The sequence below is a fragment of the Barbus barbus genome, assembly GCF_936440315.1.
Source record: "Barbus barbus genome assembly, chromosome: 27".
NCBI lineage: Eukaryota > Metazoa > Chordata > Actinopteri > Cypriniformes > Cyprinidae > Barbus > Barbus barbus.
Window position 1 is genome coordinate 27,252,483 of NC_136755.1, and position 26,168 is coordinate 27,278,650.

Sequence of the window (26,168 nt, forward strand, 5' to 3'; positions counted from 1 at the left end):
AACTCAAAGAATTTGAGTCAATGAATGTCAAAGAATTTACTGACCAAGTTTCCTTTTGGACCATGTGGACCATCATTTCCACGAACACCCTGGCAGATGCAGATAATAAAGAGAAATTAAAGAAAGATCTGGACATCCCTATACAAATATTTCTTTTTCAAATCTTCCATTTCTATGGAAGTTGCTGTGCAAAAAAAAAAAAATTATCTAAAAGTAAAATATGCAGTATTTGCGGTTGAGTTTTCAATGAATACTCACAGGAGGTCCAGGAAGACCAGAAGGCCCTTTAGGCCCCAGCAACCCACGGGGCCCCTATTGAACAAGAAAGAGGTTCATCAAAGAATCTAAGTAGCCTTACAGATTTTAAATTGGACAACAAAACCAATTTATACAGGTCAGTACTATCAAATACACTGTCATGTGTGAAAAACAGAAACACCCACCGGTTCACCGGGAAGACCTCTTGGTCCAATGTCTCCATCGTCTCCCTGACAATTATCAAGCCAATTAGAAAAAGTTCACTTTTTTATGCTTTATAAAGATGATGATAGATATTCAAGGAAAAAACGATCAACAAAGATCACAAGGATGTTCAGGCAACACACATCATATTCGCTATTGTTAATTTACTGTAACAGTACAAAATCCTTGAGAAGTACCCTTTCCCCATCCTCTCCGGGGGGTCCTAAGGGTCCCATGCCTCCAGTTTGACCCTTAAAAAAATCAGAAAAAAAAATAAATTAAACATTTTAATATTATTATGCAACTTATAGCTATGTTCCAAAATCCAGCGAAACCCCTGCTGTCTACTGTGTACACACTGGAAGATGCATTCGATTTTGGCCAAAAAAGGTATCTGTAATTACACTGCCTTAAAAGCTCACTATGTTTTGAAACAGGGCTTATGAACATTAACAACTATGCTAAAATGTCAGCACTTACACGATAACCCTTGTCACCAGGCAAACCAGGAAGGCCATCAAAGCCACGGTCGCCCTAATACAGAAAAACATACACAAACATGACTTTACAAACCACAGACGCTGCTCAATAGACTCGAGGTCAAAGTCATTTCTATGAGCTGGAATAACAAAAATACACAAATGAATCACACACAGAAGATAACTTTAACAAAAAATGGTTAAGATGTCCGACCTTAATTCCAGTCTCTCCTGGCATCCCTCTGGCTCCATCTGCACCAGCACGACCCTGCAGGAAATATCAAACATGAGCAACTATATTATTCCATTTCTTGAGGGAAACGCCACCAAGATGCTAGGATGCGGTTGCTAAGGTGTTCTGAATGATTGATATGTGGTTGCTAGGGTGTTCTGGCCCATAAATAAGGCCTGTGTCAAAGCAAACCTGCATGTTTTGTTTTTCATTAGTCATGAGCACTGTAGTGGACTCACCCTCCGACCAGATTTACCAGGAGGACCAGACAACCCTTGAGGACCTCTGGGGCCCTGCAAAAACACAATAGGGATGCATGATAAATTAGAAGGCTGTCTCTTTATATCCAAGATATTTATACATTCTGAATGCCAGAGCACCTCAGAATGGCTCATTGTCCTGCTAGTGTTCTTGAGGCATGGCTAAGAATTAGAATGTCACAAAAACACAAATGAAGGACTTTACCTGAGGACCAGGGTCCCCGCTTTCTCCCCTTAAGCCAGGACTTCCAGGTGTTCCCTATACAGGATCACAACATCATAATGTAAGCACCTGACAAACAATATGCAATGCTGTATCAGACATGTCTGTTTTATTTATTTATCTGTGTTTAGTTCTTTTACCGTAGGTCCTGGACGGCCGGTGAAACCCATCGGCCCTGGTGGGCCTTTCATAGCCAACTAGACAGAAAGTTAGAGCTCAATGTGGAAAACTAATAAATAAATATTAAATAACTGCTATATGACAGCTGCTACTAACCCGAGCCTGAGACAGGATGGCTTGAGCTTGGGCCTCCTGTGCCGAGGCAATGGGCCCTTTTTCGCCAGCACTCTGTCCAAAACGGAACTGCAAGAACCAGAAAAGAGTTTTGCAAATTAAGGATTTGAAATTATTTCTTTTACGTAACGTGGATGTAGGAACTCGGTAGGAGACTGTTAGGAATAAAGTCATATATAACTTTTTTAACCATAACGCTATAATGGTGACATCTAGTGGTGAGATGACTTTAAGAAAGAAAGAAAGACTTACAGGAAGCATGACAGAAGTTCCAGGAGGTCCTGGGACACCGTCCGCTCCAGGTAGACCAGCTTTACCGGAAGGACCCTACAGAAACAACCAACGTGAATAATTATACAGCTTTTAATTAAAATTATAGACACAATAAACCTAACACACTAAATATATATTCATAAGGACATATGCAAAGTTGAAACCATGAGCACCACAGCATATATTTCAAACTAGCATACTCAAAAACCAGTATCTAAAGTCTTATTTTTATAGCATTTTATTCAATAGAGATTGCCAATAGAATTAAACAGGAAAGTAACAGATTGGTGCAAAATTTAAAAACGAGGCAAATCTAAATTCTGCTGTAAAGCCAACAATGGTGTCATTATTCACACACTTGTATAACCAGGCCAGGAACAGACTAACAAAGGAGATCAGAGTGGCTAAAAAGAACTACTCTGAGAAGTTGAAAAAAGAACTTTCAGCCAACGATCCGGCGTCGGTATGGACTGGTCTGAGGAACATCACCATGTACAAGACACCACCCCCACAGTCTGTGGAGAATCAACAACTGGCTGACGATCTCAATGTGTTCTACTGCAGATTTGAAAAGGCCAGACTGACACCCAACACCCGCTCTGATCTGCACTTCACACATTTACCTTCCCCCCCTGCAACCCCCCTTACTCCCTCCCCCACCATTCTACCTGCGTTTAAAGTCTGTGTAGAGGATGTGAACCGGGTCTTCAGAAAACAGAAATCTAGGAAAGCTTCAGGACCAGACGGTATTTCACCTGCCTGTCTAAAAGTCTGTGCTGACCAATTGGCCCCCATCTTTACACAAATCTTCAACAGATCTCTGGAGCTGTGTGAAGTTCCCCGCTGCTTCAAACGCTCCACCATCATTCCCGTCCCCAAAAAGCCCAAAATCACTGGACTTAATGACTACAGACCTGTCGCACTCACATCTGTGGTCATGAAGTCACTTGAGAGACTGGTCCTGGCCTACCTGAAGGACATCACTAGACCCTTGCTGGATCCTCTTCAGTTTGCCTACAGAGCAAACAGGTCTGTGGATGACGCTGTCAATATGGGACTGCATTACATCCTGCAACACCTCGACAAACCTGGGAATTATGCAAGGATCTTATTTGTGGACTTCAGCTCGGCCTTCAATACCATCATACCTGACCTTCTCTCAGACAAACTGAGACAGCTCTCTGTGCCCTCCTCCATCTGTCAGTGGATCACCAGCTTCCTGACAGACAGGCAGCAGCTAGTGAGGCTGGGCAAACTCACATCCAGGACTCTCACCATCAGCACTGGCGCCCCTCAGGGTTGCGTTCTCTCCCCACTGCTCTTCTCGCTCTACACGAATGACTGCACATCAAAGGACCCCTCTGTCAAGCTCCTGAAGTTTGCGGACGACACTACAGTCATAGGCCTCATCAAGGACGGTGACGAGTCTGCTTACAGACAGGAAGTTGAGCAGCTGGCTGTCTGGTGCAGCCTTAACAACCTGGAGCTGAACACGCTCAAAACTGTGGAGATGATAGTGGACTTCAGGAGAAACCCCCCTGCTCTCCCCCCACTCACCATCATGAACAGCACTGTGACTTCAGTAGAGTCATTCAGATTCCTGGGCACCACCATCTCCCAGGACCTGAAGTGGGACAATCACATTGACTCTATTGCGAAAAAGGCCCAGCAGAGGCTGTATTTCCTCCGCCAGCTAAGGAAGTTCAACCTGCCTCAGGAGCTGCTGAAACAGTTCTACTCTGCAATCATCGAGTCTGTCCTATGTTCTTCTATAACTGTTTGGTTTGGTTCAGCTACCAAAACAGACATCAGAAGACTACAACGGACAGTTAGGACTGCTGAGAGGATTATCGGTGCCCCTCTGCCCAGCCTCCAAGAACTTTACACCTCCAGAGTGAGGAAAAGGGCTAAGAAAGTCACTCTGGACCCCTCACACCCAGCTCACTCTCTCTTTGTACTGTTGCCCTCTGGCCGGCGCTACAGATCACTGAGCACCAGAACAGCCAGACACAAGAACAGTTTTTTCCCCCAGGCCGTATCCCACCTGAACAACACATAACACACCCCGGTACTGTACATCTGTAAATAACCCATCAACCCTCATCTGTACATAGGACACATGCACATTCACAGTTCTGTCTATGGTCATGTCTCTTTTCTGTATATTTTTATTTTTATTACTATTGTTATCCTTAATTATTGTATATTCTCTTCATTAGTGTTCTTTATCACCTTAATTATATGTTGTCTGCACTATGTTTGTACTTTCTGTACTGGAAGCTCATAACACCAAGACAAATTCCTTGTGTGTGCAAACACACTTGGCAATAAAGCTCTTTCTGATTCTGATTCTGATTCTGATTCTGATTATTCAGCTCTAGTCAGTTCACTGTTAGTTCAGTTTAGTTCAATAATTGTGTAAAATTCATCCATACCTAAATGTAATATATGTTAAATTTCCATATAAGAAATATATTGTCATATGAAGTAAAAACAAATGAAACCTATTAGAAATTATCATATATATGCATGTTTATGTATGTGCAATACATTTTTGGACATGCATGTACATGTATATCTATCCTAAAATTCATCAATACTTGTTTTTATTATTTTATTTATTATATGTATTAAAAAATGTATTACAAACGTGCATATTTTTGTATACGTGTTGTTTTAATACAGTTACATATAAAAATAAAACATATATTTCTGACATATTGTTGCTACATATAATACCATATACAGAATCATCATATAGATATTTTAACATGTACATTAATTTTAATGAGTTTTACAAATTTCAACTACCCAGAGAATGTACATGTTAAAATTATATATAAGGTAACATAAATGGCAACATTATTCTTCATATGGGGCAATATATGTCATTAATTACATTTCCATATGGGCATTCATTATGAAACAAGCTATAAGCAGCTCTACTCAAGACAGCGATGTCATTATTCAGCTCTGGTCAGTTCAATGTTGCTTCAATTCAGTTCAATAAGTGTCGATCTTGCAAAATGTAATTATGAGCAAATTCGAGTTTGCTATAAATCAGAAGACAACAGCATCGTTATTCAGGCCAATTCAGTTTTGCTCTCATCAACTCAGTGAATGAATATTAAATGTCTTTTAGACTCAAACTAAGGAGTGGCAAGGAACCCAAACTCCATCATGTGACAGAAATGGAGAAAAAAACCCCAGCCTCATCTAAAGCATAAATGTGTCCACTCACCCTCTCACCAGGATCACCAACAGAACCAGGGGGTCCCTGGGGGCCAGAGGAGCCAGGGAGACCCTAACACAGACAGAAATATTGCATAATTAATAGTACATCATCTACACAAACCACAACTGTGAAACTTAGTTAAATTCTTATCATAACATACACTAGCCTGAAGTGGAAACATAAACTGGATAACTTGCAATGCTCAATATTGCAGTATGAAAGTAAGTTCTGCTTTTCAGTTAGAAGACTCAAATGTTATTTGGACATTAGCTTAATTTTGGGGAAGACTGGGAATGCTAGCTGAACAAATAAATTGAACATACTGCTGGTCCTTCTGGTCCAGGTGGTCCTTCAATCAACATGCCCTGTGAAAACAGAAATAATACATTTAGAAAAGACTAATACATGAAATACATCACAATGCTATTTTGTAGCACCTTCTGCTGGCCAGGATGAATTACTTGTCTTAACAGATAAAGCAGTTGCCTTGATTATTTCCAGTTGTCATAATGGAGTAATGTTTTTATTATGTAAGTATGACTCTTACAGGTTCAAGGACAGCAGACTCTCCCTTCTCTCCCTTCTGGGCTCGCACGGAGGCCTGAGGAAAACAGATATGTAACCCAAAACAGAGCCCAGTCAATATACAAACAGAAGAAACCATCAGTCCAAGATGTTCAGGTACCCACCTACATTATAACCCCTTTTTGTGGTTTTGGACGTCATCCATAAACCACTGAAACTTAAAAGATTTACCTTGAATGACATATTATTTTTTAAGGAAGTTAAGTAGATACTTAACTGACCAAACAGGCTTAAAATGTCACTTATCTGCTGTTGTGAGGCCATCCATCTAAATGTAAGTGAGCACTATATATTTTTGTTCTTGTATATGCAGGTCCACAGCATGTTAATACATACTGTACAGCTCTGGAGCTGAAGTCAAGCAGAAACACTGTGGTACCCTTCCAAGAAGATACTGCTGTTCTATGCTGATCAAGATTAGGACTGCTCTCAGATCAGCATAAGAGCAGAGGAGTCAACCAATACTGATGCTGCTCTACTGAACTAAGCACTCTATGCAGACTTGCAGAGGAATCTTGTGCAGGAGAAGTAGTGTTTAAGTCTTGCGATAAACAAGGTTTGCTGACATGGGAACCATTTCCTGTTGATGGCATAACTTGCTAAATCATTACTCTAAGCAAACTTGATTTAGTCTTGAGTAAACACTGAATGCAAATTAGTTTACTGAAGTTCTCTTCCAAAACCTAGTGAGCAGCCTTACTGTCAACCAATGCTGTTACTGTTAAATATATTTAAAAATATATATATATTTTTTTTATTTGATATGGAGCCCTGGACATGACATACAGGGAAAAATTTAAATATATCATGGCTGCAAATTAAGAATTGTTTCCCATGATCGATAATCAGTTTGTTCCCTTGTTTCAGTTAAATCATGGCCACTTTGTATTACTTTGTACCCCTATTTTAATTAACTACATTTATAAATCGTTAGAATGAATTCTTAATTTGTGTCTACAAATTAGGACTCATAATTTGAAATACAAATATACATACTAGATGAAAATATTTTAAAAAATGAATAAAATTAAAAGTAATCAGAAAATTAGAAATGTTTCCTTCAAGTACTAAACTGACTAAAACTAAAAATAAATCAAATTATGTAAATACGAGTTATTAAGAAAATTCATTATAACTAAAAATAAATTAAAACTATAATATAATTACTCAAATTTAAACTAAAATTCAATTGAAACTGAAAATATAAAAATAAAAGCCTGTTCAAAATACTATGACTCCAACAAGAGTTTGACTTTAAAATGTTGCTAAGCAAACAATGTGATACTTTAATAATCATACAAATTCATAACTCATACAAATAGTCAGTAATTATTAGATTATTCATATACTCAATAATTATAAATTAATTAAGAATGAACAAATTTATCAATATTGTCCAGTATTTCATTAAATATAAATATATTTATAATCAATACCTCTTTTTTTGCCATCTTAGATGAATTCTAGATTTGCCTTTAAAGTAAAGGACACATGGGCTGCTGTCTTCAAACAAGGTATTTGCTTTGTCATCACATTCTACCTTAAATTTGTGTCTAGGCAGTTAACTAGGTTTTGGAACAGAGCTCAAGTCTTGGACCAGTATTTAGACCAGCACCAGCGCTTAGCTGATCTTGACAACTCCCTGCTTGATCCCTCTGCAAGATTTAAAGCCACTGCAAATTCAATTTAAGCTTTTCTCAAAGCTTTAAAGTGAATTTGCTGGAAAGCACAAGGTAACTTACACCTCCCTCATCTGTCACAGCGGACAGGGCAGGGCCAAAGGTGTCTTCCGTCTTGCTTTCGATGATGGGCTCATTGTAGTCCCCGTAGGAATAGTCATACTCCTTTGTTCCAAAGTCACTTGTAATGTACTCCTCAGTGAAGGGCTCGTCTGGCGTTTGAGACACCCCTTCACCACCTGACTTGGTCGCATCTATTTCCTCAGCGCCAACAGTCTCGTCAACCTGGGCCGTACCATAGGGAGCAGAGGTAGGGGTGGAGTGGATGGTTTGGAGGATGGAAGATTATATGATGTGATGGGGCAGAAATGAATAGAAAATAGGAAAATAGAGAGGAAAGTGGAAATTAGAAGGCAAAGAGACAGAATTATCATAATAATAGATCTTACCTGGTGTAAAACAGATATGAGAAATGGGCAAACATCCACACACAGGCACAGGTTTATAGACACACACACACACACAGTACACAGTCTTCTTCATGTCTAATTTTACACAATGAATCAATAGTCTTATTTACCAGTCTAAAGGCCCGTTCACACCAAAAACAATAACTATAAAGATAACTGTAACATTAATCGTATTAGCATCCACACCAATGGATGAAAATGTTCTGTTTATTATAATAGCACACAGCTTAACACACACTTTAAATGCTCAAGCTTTTTAAAGGAGGATGGAATCCTACTCTTTATTGTTCATCATTTGGGAAAAAAAAATTCTGAAAGTGATCCGTTATATATTATTCCTCTGTGTAGTTACTATTATATTTGTGTTGTAAATGTAGAATAAGAACGATTATTACAAATTTATAGTTATTGTTACCATCCTTGATGTGAACGGTCCTTAAGAAAGCATTTGTCCATTTCATCTCCGTCATCAAGGCATTGACTTAGCAAAATGTGTGACCATAATTATGAGCGTTGTGCCTCAAGATAACCTGAAATCCTTTTTCTGGTGCATTTTCCAAATATTGTTAATAAATCAATTAATTAGTTTCAAAATGAGACCACAGAATCACTCAGGTCTACGGCAACACACTTAAGGTCACTGCACACTGCAATTTTCATCCGAAGTTTTCGCACGTACGACCTCACATTGTGTCAATCACGTATGCACACTGCCTCTGAAACTTTCGTCCGTCAAAAAAAATTGGGATCAGGTTCGATTTTCTGCATTTTCGCATCTGTAGCATGCATTTTGATAGGAAAGGATGGGGAATACGAAAAAACTGAAAATTTCGGACTCAGTGTGCAATGACCTTTACTTTGAGGCCAAAACTAAAGCACTACTTCCTACTAGTCTCTTACCATTGTATTGTTGACTCTTTCATTTAAATTTTCTGGCCATGTCCATTTCCAAACTATTCCTAAACATCTATTCTTAAATACAAACCTGCCCAAAAAGTGCCTCTCTAGACCAAAACACGTTTTAGTTAGGTTTATCCATTACTAACCCACTTACTTAGTTGCTCGAAGTAAAAAGGTAGGTTATAATGTTTATCAGTTTCTTAAATCTTACATATTGACAGTGTCTGCATCCCAAAAAATACCTCAAAAGAAGCTATCCAGCAATGAATGCATGGTATTCATTCCATAATTGTACCATTTCTTTTGTGATCTCTGTTTCTCAAGATTTCCGTTCTTATGTAAAAATGGTGTCGTGTCCAGTTTTGACATAGGAACAAGGAGAAAATCTTGAGGCAATTTTTAGAATCACAAAAAAATATCTGATAAAATGGATGCTATGCATTCATTTTTCAGTTAAGTACAGCACTTATCATGGCACACGTGGCTGCAGAATGGTTAATTGTTAAGGTAAAATATACACAGGCTGGTCTCACCTCCATTGTAATGATTTAGAGTGATTGAGAGACTGTTTTCAGCTCCATGTCTCTCAGATATCTATGGGTGTGGGTTACCTGGTTAATGGTCTCTTCATATCCAGTCAGATCACTCTCTGGCTGTGGGCTCGCCTCTTCTTCTACTGTGTAATAATAATCGGTCTCTGTGGGGGTGTGGTCAGCCTCTGAGTAAGCAGGATCTATGTCCTGATTGGAGGAGGCCGAGAGGTGGGAGGGGTTGGGGGAGGAGGTAAGAAGATTTGAAGGGGAGAGATAGATTAGTATGAAACAAGCTCAGGTCTGATGAACTTTTAGAAAGAAAAGATCAATGTGTTTTAGCCAATAGACACAAAAACACCATTGATCTCATGTCTTAGTAAAATCAGAACAGGAAACTTTTGCAGCTGGAATCAAAAATCTTGTAATAAGCCTTTACATTGTGAAAGACTTATTTGAATCGCCAAGATTTGCTTGTCCCAGATTTTCCTTTCAACCTGATTTGGTGTAATTAGCCACTTTGCCATGTCAAGGATAAAATATAGTCAAGTTGGGTCAAAACTTGACTTTAAAGTTGTTGATGTTGGTGTCAATAGTCTCAGACCATTGAAACACAACTGACTGCATTAGTAAACAACTTTCGGACATTTGTCCACAATTTCATATCTTCAACAAAGACAGAAAGAGTTGATAATCATGGAGTGCAGCGTCACAGAGTTGCTGTTTAAACAAGATATTTTCAGTGAAACTGCTTCATTCACATACTACTGACAGGACAGCACAAACAACACATACAAGAGAAACAGGCTGAAGTCATAAAGTGAGACGAAGAAAGAGGCTCGTTGTGTCGTGTAAAATTGAGCTCTACCAATGACTCAATAAACTGCGACTTCTGATGTTTCTTAACTGATCACATGCTCTAATCGCATTACCTGGTGATCTACTTTCTAAAAACTAACCGGGTAGAGAGTGTAAATTTGGAGTGAAAAGAGGACAGACAAAAGACTGTACAAATAGCCATGCGGTGATGACAGTCTATACCGCTTATCATATCCTTCTAATGATCTCTCAGATCATTTGATATATGAAAGGGTGGAGGAGATCCAGCGGGTCTGTATGTCTCCAACCTCACAGCTGGTCAGTCTCATGATACCTTTATGGTTTTACACACTGATTTAAAAGTACAAAAGATGTTAAAAATGTGCTTTAAAAATCAATATTTTTTCTTCTGTGCCATCCTGATCCTGTTCTGAATGACATTAATACTGAAAACATATGTAAAACCTGAAAGGTAAGATGGCAAGACCTTATTCACAAAGCACACCAGAGTATGTGTTGCATCTGAGATCTTTCAACATTTTCAATGAAGACAAATCCCAGATCAACACTTTCTTTGAGATACTTTATGAATGCGGTCCTGATCGACCAGGATGGCGAGGTTGGAAATACAGCTCTGGAAAGCCAGCGCGGGCTCTTGATTTTGTACCTGTTGATAACCATTGGTGGGTTTCTTCTTGGCTATATCTGGAGAAGACATGGTCGTGCCACTCACAGCAGCCTTGTTGAAGGGTGGGACCTTAGGCTTTGAAGGGAGACGCAAAGACGCAGGGGTGGGTTTGAAAGCAACAGGTTTTCGAGTTTTAGCGACTTTGGTCTGAACTTTATCTACCACAGGTTTGGTCGCTTTCAGCTTTGCGGGTGCTACATTGACTTTTGTTTTGTCTTTGGCTGGTTTTGGCTTTGCTATTGTTACTTTGGTCACTGCTGCCTTTTCAGTCTTCACTGTTTTTACACCATTTCCATTAGCTTTAGCTTCTCCGTTTGCTTTTTTCTCCACAGCTGCCTTCCCATTGCCATTATTATTGGCTTTGCCATTGCTGCCAGCCTTAGCCTTACCATTAGCATCTTTCCCATTCCCATTGCTTTTGCCATTGCCATTACCATTTATTTTAGCGTGACCATTATTTTTTCCATTGTCGTTTGCCTTCTTTTTGTTGTCATTCTTTGGGGCCGGTGTTGCTTTTGGTTTGGATGCTAGTTTAGAAGCTAAAGTAGGTTTTATCTTTGAGATCAAGACTTGCGCAGCAGTAGGTTTGGCCTTTGGCTTTGCAGCTGGCTTGGTTTTAGCTGGTTTAGCTGGAGCAGCTTTGGCTGGGGCGGTTTTTGACTTATCAGCTTTGCCGTTATTCGCCTTTCCCTCCTATTTGATTAATATTGTTTTTATTTCAAAGCGCAAGTGTCAGGTCAGCGTTGATGAAAAGAGAGTGAATGAGAGAGAGACATAGAGAGTGGAATGGGTGGGATTGAAAGCAGTGGGGATGGACAGAAAAAGAGAGAGAGACAACACAATGAATTTAAGATCGCTGGCGCTTGAATGACTGACTGAGATTTCACTGGCATTACTGGATACAGTATGAAGCTAGGTCCGATTTAGATGTTTATAGTCATTTAATAAGTTTAGACTTCATGAACTTCAATCATATCTAAAGAAACAAACAATTTGATACTGTTTTCTCCAATAATGCCAATCTCCACATTAAAAAAGCAGCATGTTGTGCGCATGGGGATGTAACGCTGTGAGACACTGGGGGGAAGTTTCCTCAAATAGCATCTGCTGATAAAACTGATGCATGACTGGTACACTGTGCTGCCCAACTGCACAGTAAGAGAGGGATATTAAAGGAAAGGAAGGGAGATAGTCATAATACACCATTCATAATTCCATTAAAATGACCTTGCTAGCAAATCATTAAAGGAAACTGTTTAAGTAAATAACATAAAACCTGAAAACCGATTCAAATATCATACATTAATCAATGTGAAAGGAATGAATGGCGTAGACTACCCAGATTCAGATGATAAGCAAAAGCACAAACTGCAGAAAATAAAACAGGCATATTAACTGAAGACTAATCCTCAAGCTGACACATACTGAGCTAAATTAAACTAGTATAGGTTAACTATACTCACAGGGAAACACAAAATAGCTTTTTAAAGAGCTCAGTGAGCACGCAAGATAAAGACATGACTGTCCACAGGGCAAGAAAAACAGCACTACAAATAAGTGAGAGTACAATCTTGGCCAAAGTGAAAGTAAATCTATAAAGTGAAGAGATGGATATGAATAAACACATAGACACAGACGCTCGTTGTACATGATAACAGATCACAGTGACGCAAGACACAAGCGAACGCACAAGTTTTGTTACTCACACAACAGGTGAAACGTGAAAACATGCAAACACACATAAGAATAAAACCATGTTTAAGAAGAGTAATGCCATGCAATTGGGAAGAATGAAAAGTGGTTCCCTTAATAACCCTGTTTACCTGAGCTATTATGTTAGCATCAAATCAAATAATTACAATAGCCCTGTTAACATGCACATTAAAATTCTGAACGGTCAAAATATTTTTGGTTAACTTACAATGAAGAATTACTGAATTGCAGTAATTAACCAGAATATGGAATTTAGCCATAAAATGTGAAAAAAGTACATTAAATACATTAATGTAAATATAATATTTAAATATAAATACAAAATAATAAAAAAATGTACTAAACATAATTTAGCTACAGCATAAATATACCAAAAACTTATTCTGTATATATACATACATACTTGGATAGTCACTACATTCTCTGTTTAGTAAATCTATATTTAATATATATCTCTTTCTCTAGAGCTGTTGGTTTAACACAGTGGGGCCATGATCTGTGATATAGTGTGTGTGTGTGTGTGTGTGTGTGTGTGTGTGTGTGTGTTGTGCCTCCAGTCCCCTTTAAAAACCCACATACACACAATCATGAACTGACCAGCAAAAACATTCTGGCACTATACAGGTACAAATATATGACAAAGGACAACATGTAAATGACAAAAGCAACATCAATATTATAGAGTGACAGGTGATGGCGAGGTGAAACGAGGTGGCGAACGGAAAGAGGTGGGACATCACATGACGATGTGAGACAGAAGTGAACAGAAAAGAGAGGATGAACGTATTCAGTTGAAAGAGACAGGTGAGTTTAATATTAAACTCTGCATGTTTTTTGTAAAATATATACATTTAAAGAAATGTAAAGTTTAAACTTGTCAATGTCATAGAAATATTTGCATACTGACTTCAGATTGGTATTCTTTATTTCTTTTATTTGCATACTATATTGTGATTTTTCTATATTCTGATGACTGTTTTTCTTCTATACATTCAACGCATTACCCAAAACCAAAGCCTAGTCACAGTTTACACGGCAATATATTTAAAATCAAATGTAATCAATATCTTTATCTTGTTTTCTAGTAAACATCCTTAAAATAAATACATTTACTTGAGAAGCAATGGATAAGACTGTGATACATATTTTCTGTGTTTTTTACCCTGCTGTCTTCTTTTTAGCATAAACCTCATCAAATTTTAATAGATCTGTTTTGTCAGAGGGATGTTTAGAAAACAAGACATTTATTAGATTTATTTCAAACGTTAACATTATTTTTTCAGCCTCGCAGGCACTTATCAAGTTACCCTAAATCAGGTATCATGCCGTCTCTTTCTCCTCCTCTCTTTTCTGATTCACTCCACTTTCGCTCTCCCTCTTTACCTCTTTGGTGGGGTCCACAGCTGGGACGGAGGGAGGGACACTCGTAGTTCCTTCATAATAATAGGGGTATTCATAATCATCCCGCTCTTCATCAAAGTACTGAGAGACATGGGGGGAGAGAGAGGAGCTGTGAAGCCAGAGGAATGCAGGGAAGGAGAGAGAGAGGCCTTGTGAGTGACAGTAAGAGAATGTAGCAAATGACAAGAGGGAAAAAAGAAGACTTTGGGAAGATAAAATGATTGAGAGAATAATAGGGAGAAAGGAGAGAAAAGTGAAGGATGTAGGAACTAGAAATAAAGGGAAGATGAAAGCATGATGGGTTTATCATTTGTTCATCAGACTCATGGCTTTGAGTAACACTGAGAACTTCAATGAACAAGAAAACAAATGCATTCATCTGAAAAGCTGACACGAGGGTATGTTGTAAGTAAATATTGTAAACAAAAACAACATACTTTAAAATGGAAAAAAATAACTAACTCAAAATAATAATAATAAGTACATTTGTATCTTACTGATACTAAAATATGTTATGTCTTTATTAAAGCAATACAGTATAATGCATTACAGCACCTTTTTTTAACCATGGTGCCTATGAAGCTGTAATAAAGCTCCTCTAGGTTTCTATGTTTCCAGTTTGATCTAAACTTTGAGGTGAGATTCCTCTTGTACTTTGTAAGAGATAAATCTCAAGAAAGCCACATGCACTGATGAGAAACTGAGACTGCGTTAGGACAGAGCACCTTTGATGAGGTGGAAGAGCTGTGGATGTATGAAAGTGTGTTGCAGGGGAGTGATGTGTGCATCTGACTCACATGAGTGGCTCTATTATACTATAGGTGAAATATGATACTAATGTGCTTTGAAACATAAACATTCTAGATTTTTGTGGATGATTTTCATGAATATTTAGCTGGCATTCTGATGTGAGATGCATTTGTGAGTAACATTTACAATATCTGGCTTGGCCCATATTTATCCAAGCATTCAGCGCAAGCCCAATCGAAGTCAATACAGATGCAGCTTTTGAATGGCATGATTAATGACTGAATCAAGGCAGATTCTACAGCAAATATTTGGATGAGTCACTGTTTTTGCATAAGCATGCATTGATGCATTGAGAAGAGTTGTTGCTACTGGTGAAACTTTATTTTCATATCTCACATCAGGACACTGTGTAAAAATGTGCTGTGGTACTCACGTAGCTGTTTGGGTCCTGGGACTGGACTTTGGGCAGAGGGGAGTCACAGTCGGGGCTGTAGTGCTCGCAGAAGTCATAAGCGGCCTGAGGATTGGATGCGATCAGCAGCTGCTGGATCTCACCCTGGAGAGAAGCAAAGGAGACATGTCACTTTAACAACCAGATGTGAATAAACTATCAAGTTTGTTACCAGGGGTCAAAGTCAGGTAATGTGGGATACTAAGGCATTTAGTATGTGCTTATTGTATATATTTTTTTTATTAAATAGCATTTGAATAGCAATAAGTGAAGTGCAACAGAACTGTCTCACATGTGATTTTCTGATTATACCATATTGGAGGAATTTAAAGTCAAAATAAAAATAAAATGGCATTTGCAACCCCGTTCTGAGACATATTTTAGAGTAAAGTAGAATATTCAACAAGAATGCGTAAGATAGGACTTAATCAGATACATCAGCAATTGACTGGATCGTTTTTCATAATTTATAAGATTTCATAATTTAGTTGTTTCAAAGTTGACAACCTGCATTTTATGATTTTTTTTTTTATTATTCAACTTAACATGCTTTGTTTTCACCGTCTCAACTAGTTTGTAAGTTGACTTAACAGGAGTATTTGGCCCCTCAGTAACATTTGTGTGAGGTTTCAGAAGTCATGAAGACAGATGCAGACAGAAAACATTTGAAAATGTTCATCATCATCATCAAATTTGGTAAATAAGTATTTGTACTTATTGGTTTACTTAAAAATCCAGGAATGCAAGTAAATAAGATCAGTTTTGATTGCATGTTTATGTTCATAAATTGTAGTTCATTTCATGTGGACAATTAAAAAAAGTCCAAACATGTTACAAAGAACCCCTTCTTAAAGGGATAGGTCACCCAAAAATGAAAACTCTGTCATCATTTACTCATCATGTTCTAAACCTCAATGAATTGCTTTCTTCTGCTGAAACACAATAGAATTTATTTTGAAGAATCTGGGTAACCAAACAGTTGCCAGACATTCCCCATAGACACATGTGGTATGGAAAAAGTCATATGGAAGTCAATAGGGATCATAAACTGTTTGGTTACCCAGATTTTTCAGAAGATCTTCATATGTCCAATAGAAGAAAGAAATTCATGAGTAAATGATGAGAGATTTTTTTGTTGTTGGGTGAACTCTCCCTTTAATTATCATTTATCAATCACAAAGTGTGTATCACAGAATTCCTTGATCTCTCTTGCACAAGGTATACCAGACCTGGAAGACCTCCTCATCCAGGAGACGGGCTCCAAAGACCGTGATGCCCTTGGTGTCCAAGACTGGGTTGTTGCTACGCGCCAGAGTTTTTGTAATACGATTCTTGCAGTCAAGGATCAGAGTGATGTTCTTCTTCTGCACAGAAATGGCAATGCGGTGCCACCTATAGGACGAGAGGAGATATTGAAGGTTTAATGTGCGTGAACTGGGCAGATAGTCACAAAGAGTTCCTGTATATAGTTTGTGTGTCTGCCAAGAGCCATTAATATAGACTGTAAGGAACCTTTCAGCCCCTGCATACAAAATGTCTTAGTCTAAAAAGTGATGTTTACTATTCAAACAACAGTTACACATCACATTGCTTGGAAACTAACAGCATCAGTGTTGTATAACACAAGTAATTATAAGATATTTGAAACTGGATGGGGCGATGGGGCTCAGCAGGCATTGGTTACTGACTTGCCATCAGCCAGGTTGACCCCTTTGAACAGTGGGTAGTCCTCTGGAGTGGGTTTGCGATTCTGGTCCTCATACAGGAAGATGGGCGAGCGTCCCAACTCTACACCGAGCTGCTGGACACCCTGCTCATTATAGATGGACAGCAGGAAGGCCTGAAGACCAGCCTTGGCCTTTACCAAAGTCATGATGGAGAAGTTCTCCGGGAAACGTCCTTCAAGAATTAAAAAAATAATAATTAGAAATTTGAAGATTTAAGACAAATAATGTAGGTAAATGAAGGTGTTTCACGATGCCATAGAAGAACCTTTTTGTCTAAATGGTTCCATAAAGAACCTTTCATTTCTGAAGAAACTTTCTGTTTCACAAAAGGTTCTTTGTGGCAAAAGAAGGTTCTTCAGATTATAAAAAGGTAAGAAAGAGATGACTGGTTCTTTGAGGAACCAAAAATGGTTCTTCTGTGGCATCGCTGTGAACCTTTATTTTTAAAAGTGTACTTCAAGCACAGACACATTTGCAGTCTGGGATGGAAGGAAACTTATGATTCATGACTCAAATTGCAGAAATTGCACACAATTCATTGACGCTAACATTCAGATTTAGTTTTAACTATGCAACCATCTCATTAGCTACTGAAAAGCTCTCATCCTGCTGTTGAGGAGTAATTGCATGTTAGTGACCCAAATGATTTTCACCCAGACCTAGTAATCTTTCTAAGCATATTTTTCTAAGCATCCAAATAAAAACTTTTTAAAACTTGAAACCAGTATGAGAATGAATCTGTCAACGAAATTACCCATCTGATAATTTCACACTTCATTCAATATATAATGCACTTTCCATATAACCAAAATATTACATTTCTAATTATATATACAAACATCTAAAAACAGTATGCAACCTTCAATTTTTACATCTCAGCACTTTTCCTTTCAAGTCTTTGAAGCTATCTTTTGCACAAATCATACCCTTGTCCTTTTGAATTCCTTCATATTCCAGACACATACTAACATATAAGTGGCTTTCAGATACATATAACTAAGATCCCACTGCTGTTTTTATAGATCAAATATTAAGTTACGTGATTGTGTGTCTATGATCACAACAGAATGTCTTCAGATCTGGTTTATGTGGATAACAGTTATTTAAATGCTTATATATTAAAAGATCTTACCTGAGAATAGTTGTTTGGTGGGGGCAGAGATCTGGGCTTTCTTAGTGATGCGGTAGGCATGGTCAGGCGTGCCGGACCGGCGAGAGGTGCAGAAACCCGGGGCCTTCTGTACACCTTCAGGAAGGGAAGGCAACTGCAGCACCCGCAAAACATCTATCGGATCTGTAGAAGAAGAAGAGTTTGGTCACTGTTAGAATGAAGACATTTTTTTAACATTATTTCATCGTTCATTACATATATAATAAATGATTATGCATTCATATTAACGGTTTCTGTTCATTTAGATCCAAACAGAGCTAACATCACATATTTCTGTTAGTATGAGCCTTGCAAAATCAAGCACTTCTTTTTGGGAACGCTATTTTACACAGTTCAAACAAATGTTGAATCATTCAGCAGGCCCCACACAGACAGGTTTTACAATTTTATGTCTATTTCCATCTTCCTATTGCTCTTGGCAGCTCTGTTGCTCTTTATGGGATTCATGTGAATCCTGATGCCATCTGCTCGAACCCACAATGTGTACTACATTATTAACTGTCTAAAACTATGTTAAACTCTCTAAAAAGTCTTAATGTATTTGCAATACCTATTTGAGGTTAAGCATGTTTGGCTCTGTCTCCATATACTCTTTCTAGAGCTTAACAAATCTTCTGTTTCCTTTCATTTTAGCGCTGGCACTTTCCTCTGAGGCTCTGCCAGTATTTTTGGTCCCTATAACCACATTGACCAAAATATGATCTGTGCAGTTACCACAATGGGTAGTTAAGTCATTTTGCATTTAGCAACTAGCATTTCCATATTATGGACCAAAAATAAGGAATTCTACTTATGTAAACTAATTAGAACGTGAGTACACAGACTTACAAAAAATGTAGAGACAGATGTTCGTAAGAGGACAATATTCAACACAATACTGTAAGGAAACAGGCTGAAGGAGGCTCAAGAGTGCAGGAATACCCTAAAATGGGGCTTCTAGCTAAAATGCAATGCTTCCTTGATTCTCAAAAGGTGAACCTATTCAAACACTCTGAGAGAAAGAGATGAACAAGAAAAAGAAAGTCTCTGGTCACTGTATCGGTTTCCAGAAGAGACAACCTGCTCAATCTATGGCACTGTTTGAGACCTCAACCACAGCACTATATATGTCCGCTGGGCCTTCTCAGCTAAATTAGATCAAATAAGGCGGGAGAAGCCCAAAAAGCATTTCTCAAATAGAGCAAAATTGGGAATAAGGGCAAGCAGTGCACAACTAAAATAAGACACTAAGAGAATAAAAAAAATTAAAAAAAAAACGGAGAATGAAAACACTATATATAATTTAATTGGAACAAAAAAAAAACAATTTTGATCATATATTTTTGAAACATAGATTCAAAATCGAAATTTATTATATTAAGTTTAACAGAATGAGCATTTATCTCCAAATTGCTCCAAATAAAAAAAAAGCACTTTCTATCAATAAAGCTGTCAGTGGACACATCATCTCAAAATAGCTCTATTTTAGCTGATTAATCAACATTTACATTTTATTCATTTAGCTGACGCTTTTATCCAAAGCGGCTTACAATTGCTATATATGTCAGAGGTCGCACGGCTCTGGAGCAACTAGGGGTTAAGTGTCTTGCTCAGGGACACATTGGTGTCTCACAATGGATTCGAACCCTGGTCTCTCACACCAAAGGCATGCGTCTTATCCACTGCGCCATCACCACCCCCACTGCGCAATCAACTTAAATTTGTCCATCACTTCTGCTAAGCCATGCACTTATTACAGAAGACATTACTGCTTCTACTTCATCTACCAAACACCAACATTCAACAGAGCTTAGTAAATATTTTGTAAATGGCAAACAAGTTCTTGAATGTCTGAAACCTATAGTCACTGGATGCTCTCACGATGCATTCACACAAACAAACACTGTGTGCTCACACAGTCCACAAACACAGGAACAGACAATGATCCTCAAAGAACAAGACCAAGAACCAACATTCCCAACAGTAAGTCATTAGCAGTCAAGGTGACCCCGACATTTCTAAACAAACCTCCACCACCAGAACATTCCAGGAGATCGGTTACTCCATCTTCTCTTTCTTTGAGCTTTGGTGTTCTAGTGTCTTCTTGTGAGCTTTAAATAACTGTGCTAAATACCACTGGGACGTACCACCTGACACCTTGACCTTTTCAACTCTCACCTTTACTTCTCACAAAGATGCCCTTGTTTTAAACAAGACGTATAGATTTGAGGATGAAGAAGTAGATGGAGAAGAGGTCCAACATTTCTGAACATATGAGAAGTAAACACCTGCAAATGTATCAAACAAGTGTGACAACAAACCACAAACAGATACAACTTCAAAAGATGCAAAAGACATGAAAATAAATTCATCAAGCTGTCTGTATCTGTCTCCCCTGTCTCATTCTCTCTTCCCGCCAACCGCAGTAGTTAGGCGTGCATGTACAGGCCTGTCTAGAGGTTATAATTTAAATCATGGCTCTCTATATTTATGATTTATTTATAATACGCAGACAGCTTTGTCATCATACCAACTCCTGGCATAATATGGGATTACATATATATATATATCAAACGAGTAGGTATTTCATGTTCACAGATTGTGTCCAAGTGTGTTAGTGTGGTTGATGTTTTTTTGATCTTGATGAAAGGTTTAAAAAATAAAAAAGCCAAAGGCTGACACAAGCACATTAGCCTGACTACTGATGCTTTCCAGGAAGTGAATAAAGGTTCTTCTCGACAAATGTAGTACTTTTATGATACAAACAAGGGAAAACAAACAATCAGTAATCTACCTCTAAACAATAGGCCAGTTCATTTGTGCTGTCTAAATAATGTGTCCATTCAATTCAAGGGCAGAGAGCTATTCAATTCAACTTGAAAAAAAAAGCATTCAGCTATATTTTCAAATTATTATTTGCTAACATTTGCTTAATATTATTATCATTCCCTCGAGATGGAGGGCCTCTTGTCAGCAAAAAACTGCTTTAGAACATGTATTGCCTTAAACAAAGGTTGTAAATTTATTATTATATATTATAATACTATACTAATACTATATACTAAAATTGGATCAATACATAGAAGATTAGCATGGCCCCTGCGAAAGGATGACACGCAAATCCGTGAAGCGCTCCATCTTTTTGGGGAAGTCGTGGCCTAATGGTTAGAGAGTCGGACTTGTAATACAAAGGTTGCAGGTTCGAGTCTCGGGCCGGCAGGGATTGTAGGTGGGGGGAGTGAATGTACAGCGCTCTCTCCACCCTCAATACCACGACTGAGGTGCCCTTGAGCAAGGCACCGAACCCCCAACTGCTCCCCGGGCGCCGCAGCATAAATGGCTGCCCACTGCTCCGGGTGTGTGTTCACTACTGTGTGTGTGTTCACTGCTGTGTGTGTGCACGTTGGATGGGTTAAATGCAGAACACGAATTCCGAGTATGGGTCACCATACTTGGCCGTATGTCACTTCACTTCACATATTAATATATATATTTTGTGCCAGTGTGTTCTGGGTCTAGGTGGCTCAATATGAGTCAGTGTGTGTGTGTGTGTGTGTGTGGTGTACAGTGCGCCTCTGCTTGCCACTGCCAGGATGGATAGACTGACCACACGGCCACTATATTAAACATCATGTAAACTAAAAAAGATTGAGCGTTTATAAAGACTCCCCACAGCTACTGAATACACCCATCACTGTAAACCAAAGTATACACTACTCACAGAAAAACGAATATACTTTACTAAGAATTACTCAGACTAATGCCTATTAATAGCAATCCAAGATAATATGGTTAGCAAAACATTCTGAATCAGTCTTAAATTTGGTTACTGACAAATAGCTTGGTCGCTTTTATAATCAGTTGTGATCTTAAGCACAGAAGTGTGAAAACAGACTACTTTTATCAGCTTACAACTGTAAAGATGCATAATCATAACAAAAGTTTAAATTCCCTGAGACATGTTAATAAAAAAGGGGTAAAGGACTAAAGGAAGAGGGTGCTTATTATGTGCTCAGTGAATCCTTCAGATGTGGTGCTATTGAACTGAAAAGCTTGAGCATGTGTTGGGCCCTCTCGTGGTGAGATGTCTGCATTCCCAAAAAACTATTTTAAACTAACCTTAAAATACAGAAATTTTGTAAGATATAAAACCTGCTGCAACAATCCTGGTAAAGACATTTTCATTGCATGTTTCCATTTGTAAGATTTTTTTCCCAGGATAATCAGCTGCAACATGTCTGGAAGAGAGATACAGTGATCTATTTAAGGTTTTAATAGCTCAAACATTACATTCTTAAAAATAAAGGTTCTATATTAGCATCAGTGGTTCTATGAAGAGACCTTAACATCAATGGGAATGTTCCATTCCACAAAAGGTTCTTTAAAGTGAAAAAGGTTCATTGGATTATTAAAATGTTCTTTAAGAAAAAAAAAAAAAAAATAACTGAAAGGTTCTTTGGGAAACTAAAAAAAGGATCTTCTATGGCAACTTGTATGCCAACTTTCTATGTATTTTAGGTTTAAAAACAACCTTTTCCAAAATGATTGTGTGGACTGAGCCTTGAAGACATGATGACTATCTCTCTAGACATACTGCAAAGCTGTGCTGGAACTGTATTGTTGTCAGCAGAGCCATTTGTGGAAGTGTGAGGCTTCTGGAGGCCTGTTGCGGTCAGTATGTGAAAAGGTTCCTACAGCTGGAGTTGAATCACTAGGGTTAGTTTGTTTGTTAGTTATGAGAGAAGAAGAATAAAGAAATGGTTGCTCAGAGCATAAAGCATAAGGCTGATCATAACTCACTACAACAATTAACTTGAGTTATCATCCATGTAGGTAAGTATAGTTACAAATTTAATACCAAATATGCACAATTATTATAGTGATGTGATGCTCTTTCCATAGCCACTTCAACAAAACTAATAAGGGATCTGCGGAGCACGCATTAAACTTCAACCCTCATATTCCCAATGCACTTCAGAACCAGAGTAAGTTAGTGATGATGGGGAAGATTTGCAATGTAAGTAACACAATAACATTCATGAATCTGTCAGGAATGATGGACACACCCATGAGGACAGTCTTTTCTCACGTGCTACGAATATATACATGAATATTCTGGGCATTTCCTTCACACACAGTGGCTCTATTCAGTCTTCATTCGCTGCATTGGGTTGAGGCTGTTTTGGAGACAGACTGTTCTTTGAGAGTGCTGCCTTTGAAATGAGGTTGAAGGAACATCCATGTTAAATAAATATTCCCCACCTAAAAAACACTGCACTCCCAAAAGTCTGTCTGCTGTCCCAAAGTTAACAATACGGAACAACGATGACCGCTTAAAGGTAACTACCAGATATAAATGGACTTGAACATTAAAAGAGAATCCTACAGTGGCTTGGTTCGCATAACTTTTTGGAGTTCAGTTTTGAATAACATAAACTGGTTTGTGTTATTAAAAATCATAGATGTTTTTGAACCAGCAACACCTGGCTGTGGAATATTCACAGTGCAACATTCACTGGCCTAAAACTGGCATACTGTGGAAAATTCTCCAGGTGTAATAGACGTGTGCGTTTACACAAATATCACTGAGACACTAACTCATTCACTGCATCTCTGTGAACCACAGGGTAGAATAATAACCTACTCATGCGAGGCACAAATATTCAGACTTCCTCCAAACACACAAGGGAGGGGATGGGGAGAAAAAAAGAGCGATCAAATCAGAAATCTGGAATTACATCCATGCCTGAGGGACCTTAGGTGCGCGCCATCATCGAAAAGATCTGTCACTTTTTCATTCAGCCAGAAGCTTTAAATATCAATTAAATCTGTCCAAATCAGGTGTGAAAATTTACTATATCTGATTATGTGCTTCTACTTACTGTAAAAGAAACGTCTATGGAGAATCTGGAGACTAGTGGTGAACGCTAGAAGCGCAGCTTATGATTTACGTAAAAAATTATAATGTGCAGAAATTAATGTCCAGTCGGCAGGGGTAAATAAAATAAAATACTAATTGTACATGGTGCTTCTTATATTAAATATGACAAATAAATTTATAAATAAAACAAAAACCTACTGCAACAAAAAGCGCATAGGAAAAAAGTTACTTCGTAACGTTTACGAAGACGAAAAGCTCACTTGTTTATAAAAATAACAGTTCAGAGCAGGTGAATAATGTACAAAATGAATTTAAAAAAGTCCAGTCAGCCAAAAACAAACTCGGCAGTGAAGGTTTTAGGACACTCTAAGAGAGCTATTTTGGCTATAGATTAACAAATAAAAACAGATATTGTTTTTGTGATTTTTAAGAAAACGCGAAGAGCTAGCGACGATCAGGTGGCGCAGTCAGTAAATTAGTGTTGCTACGGGCAACGGTTTTTATTTGAAAATATTTGATCGCTAAATGCCACGACTGACCAATCAGAATCAAGCATTCCAGAGAACCATGCAATTACTAAAAGTAACAATAAAACAATCAATGAAAAATAAAAATATAGCCTAAATAAAAATAAACTATATATAGCCTACTTTGCATTTACGATACGATTAATGTTCGTTGTTTGCACTTACAACAAAAATCATCGCAAGGTGCTGTGTGCTGAAATGAAGTTCAAACCAGGATGTGAAACCTGTCAGTGAAAGCACCGTCCTATCCTATGCCACCGTCTGGGATGCCACATAATGTGTGCCAACGCGGCCTGGAGCTCAACTCATGCGCCTGTATTTGTTTTGTGCATATTTCTTGAAAAATTCGTACAAGTTGAAAGAGTGCTGTCGATTTAAGGGACTCGAACCAAATTTTAGTCTGCTAATGTGAGCTCACCAAGTGACAGCTAGATCCAATATGATGTATCAGAATTAAAAGTAGAAATCAATGCACTGAAATCACTTTAACTGAAGATACCTTGGCAAAAAGATTCAAGCATCTTCTTGGAAACGCTAAAACACAATCACCTGCGTAATCTCGTGGATACCTGGCGTGCGTAAAGCGCATCAAAACCCAAAACCAAAATGCCTCAATGCATAAATCATGTTACAGTTTCTTCTGTCAAATCCCACAAACAGAAAAAGCAAAATGCTTACCTGCTTGTGCCAGAGTAAGGCACAGGAGGAGCAAGAACGAGGTCTCCATGCACCACGGCCTCCGCTTCTTCCTAATATCCATAGTTCCCAAGTTTTTTGACCGGTTTGGTTGGACTGCAAGGCAGGACAGTTTCAAATTAGCCTTTTCGTTCTTTCGACATCAATTTCGACTTGGCCTATAACAAACTTGGTGTGTCTTAAGGCGAACCCACCTTGTTCTTCAATAAGTTATCTGTGTTATGTACAAAACTTAAATAGAAAGTAGGGAACGGGTAATAAATATGTAGTTTTACAGCTTGAAACCCCTAATGCTAGAGCCCCATTGAGTCTGAGTGAACAGAGAGCAGAGAGAGGCTTCAAATCACTCTCTCTCAATCTCTCTCTTTCTCTCTCCCTCTTCAAACTTTCTCCCACGAAATGCGAGGGAGCGTGTGTGTGTGTGTGTGTGTGGAGAGAGAGAGAGAGAGAGAATGAGAGGGTAGAGAGCAAAAAAGAGGGAGGGAAATGCATGCGGCTTTCTACAGGATCGTTATGTGTTGACAGACATAATTTCAAGAATTTATGAAAGGATCTATATGGCCCAAAATATCTGTACTCATCAAATGAGCTTTTGATGTTAACGTGCCATTGGCATGTAGATCAGTCAGTTTATTCCTTTCTATTTATTTCTGTTTCACAGCTGAACCATGTAGGACCGATGGGTCCGTAGACATGAAGGATTTCAGCCGCCAATCAGATCCTTATCCGCTCGTGACATCACA

The 26,168-nt window shown here is 38.3% G+C and overlaps 1 protein-coding gene across 2 annotated transcripts in view; it reads right to left on the minus strand.

The window, feature by feature from the left end:
• col11a2 (collagen, type XI, alpha 2) overlaps window positions 1–25,828 on the minus strand; it is a 40,099-nt gene extending 14,271 nt beyond the window's left edge. Inside the window, exons 1-22 of one of the 2 annotated variants that reach the window (XM_079381126.1) lie at window positions 25,408–25,828; window positions 18,304–18,465; window positions 17,133–17,343; window positions 16,674–16,836; window positions 15,427–15,549; window positions 11,109–11,822; window positions 9,704–9,832; window positions 7,786–8,007; window positions 6,006–6,059; window positions 5,782–5,823; window positions 5,465–5,527; window positions 2,203–2,277; window positions 1,933–2,019; window positions 1,797–1,853; window positions 1,639–1,692; window positions 1,413–1,466; window positions 1,156–1,209; window positions 943–996; window positions 660–713; window positions 444–488; window positions 259–312; window positions 45–89 (exon numbers count right to left, since the gene is read on the minus strand). In XM_079381126.1, coding sequence (XP_079237252.1) covers window positions 45–89; window positions 259–312; window positions 444–488; window positions 660–713; window positions 943–996; window positions 1,156–1,209; window positions 1,413–1,466; window positions 1,639–1,692; window positions 1,797–1,853; window positions 1,933–2,019; window positions 2,203–2,277; window positions 5,465–5,527; window positions 5,782–5,823; window positions 6,006–6,059; window positions 7,786–8,007; window positions 9,704–9,832; window positions 11,109–11,822; window positions 15,427–15,549; window positions 16,674–16,836; window positions 17,133–17,343; window positions 18,304–18,465; window positions 25,408–25,489 — 2,598 coding nt within the window. In that variant the 5' untranslated portion in view covers window positions 25,490–25,828. Of the gene's footprint in view, window positions 1–44; window positions 90–258; window positions 313–443; window positions 489–659; window positions 714–942; window positions 997–1,155; window positions 1,210–1,412; window positions 1,467–1,638; window positions 1,693–1,796; window positions 1,854–1,932; window positions 2,020–2,202; window positions 2,278–5,464; window positions 5,528–5,781; window positions 5,824–6,005; window positions 6,060–7,785; window positions 8,008–9,703; window positions 9,833–11,108; window positions 11,823–14,225; window positions 14,325–15,426; window positions 15,550–16,673; window positions 16,837–17,132; window positions 17,344–18,303; window positions 18,466–25,407 lie in introns of both variants that reach the window. The other variant, XM_079381127.1, reaches the window with a different exon arrangement.
• Window positions 25,829–26,168: the final 340 nt, after the last annotated feature.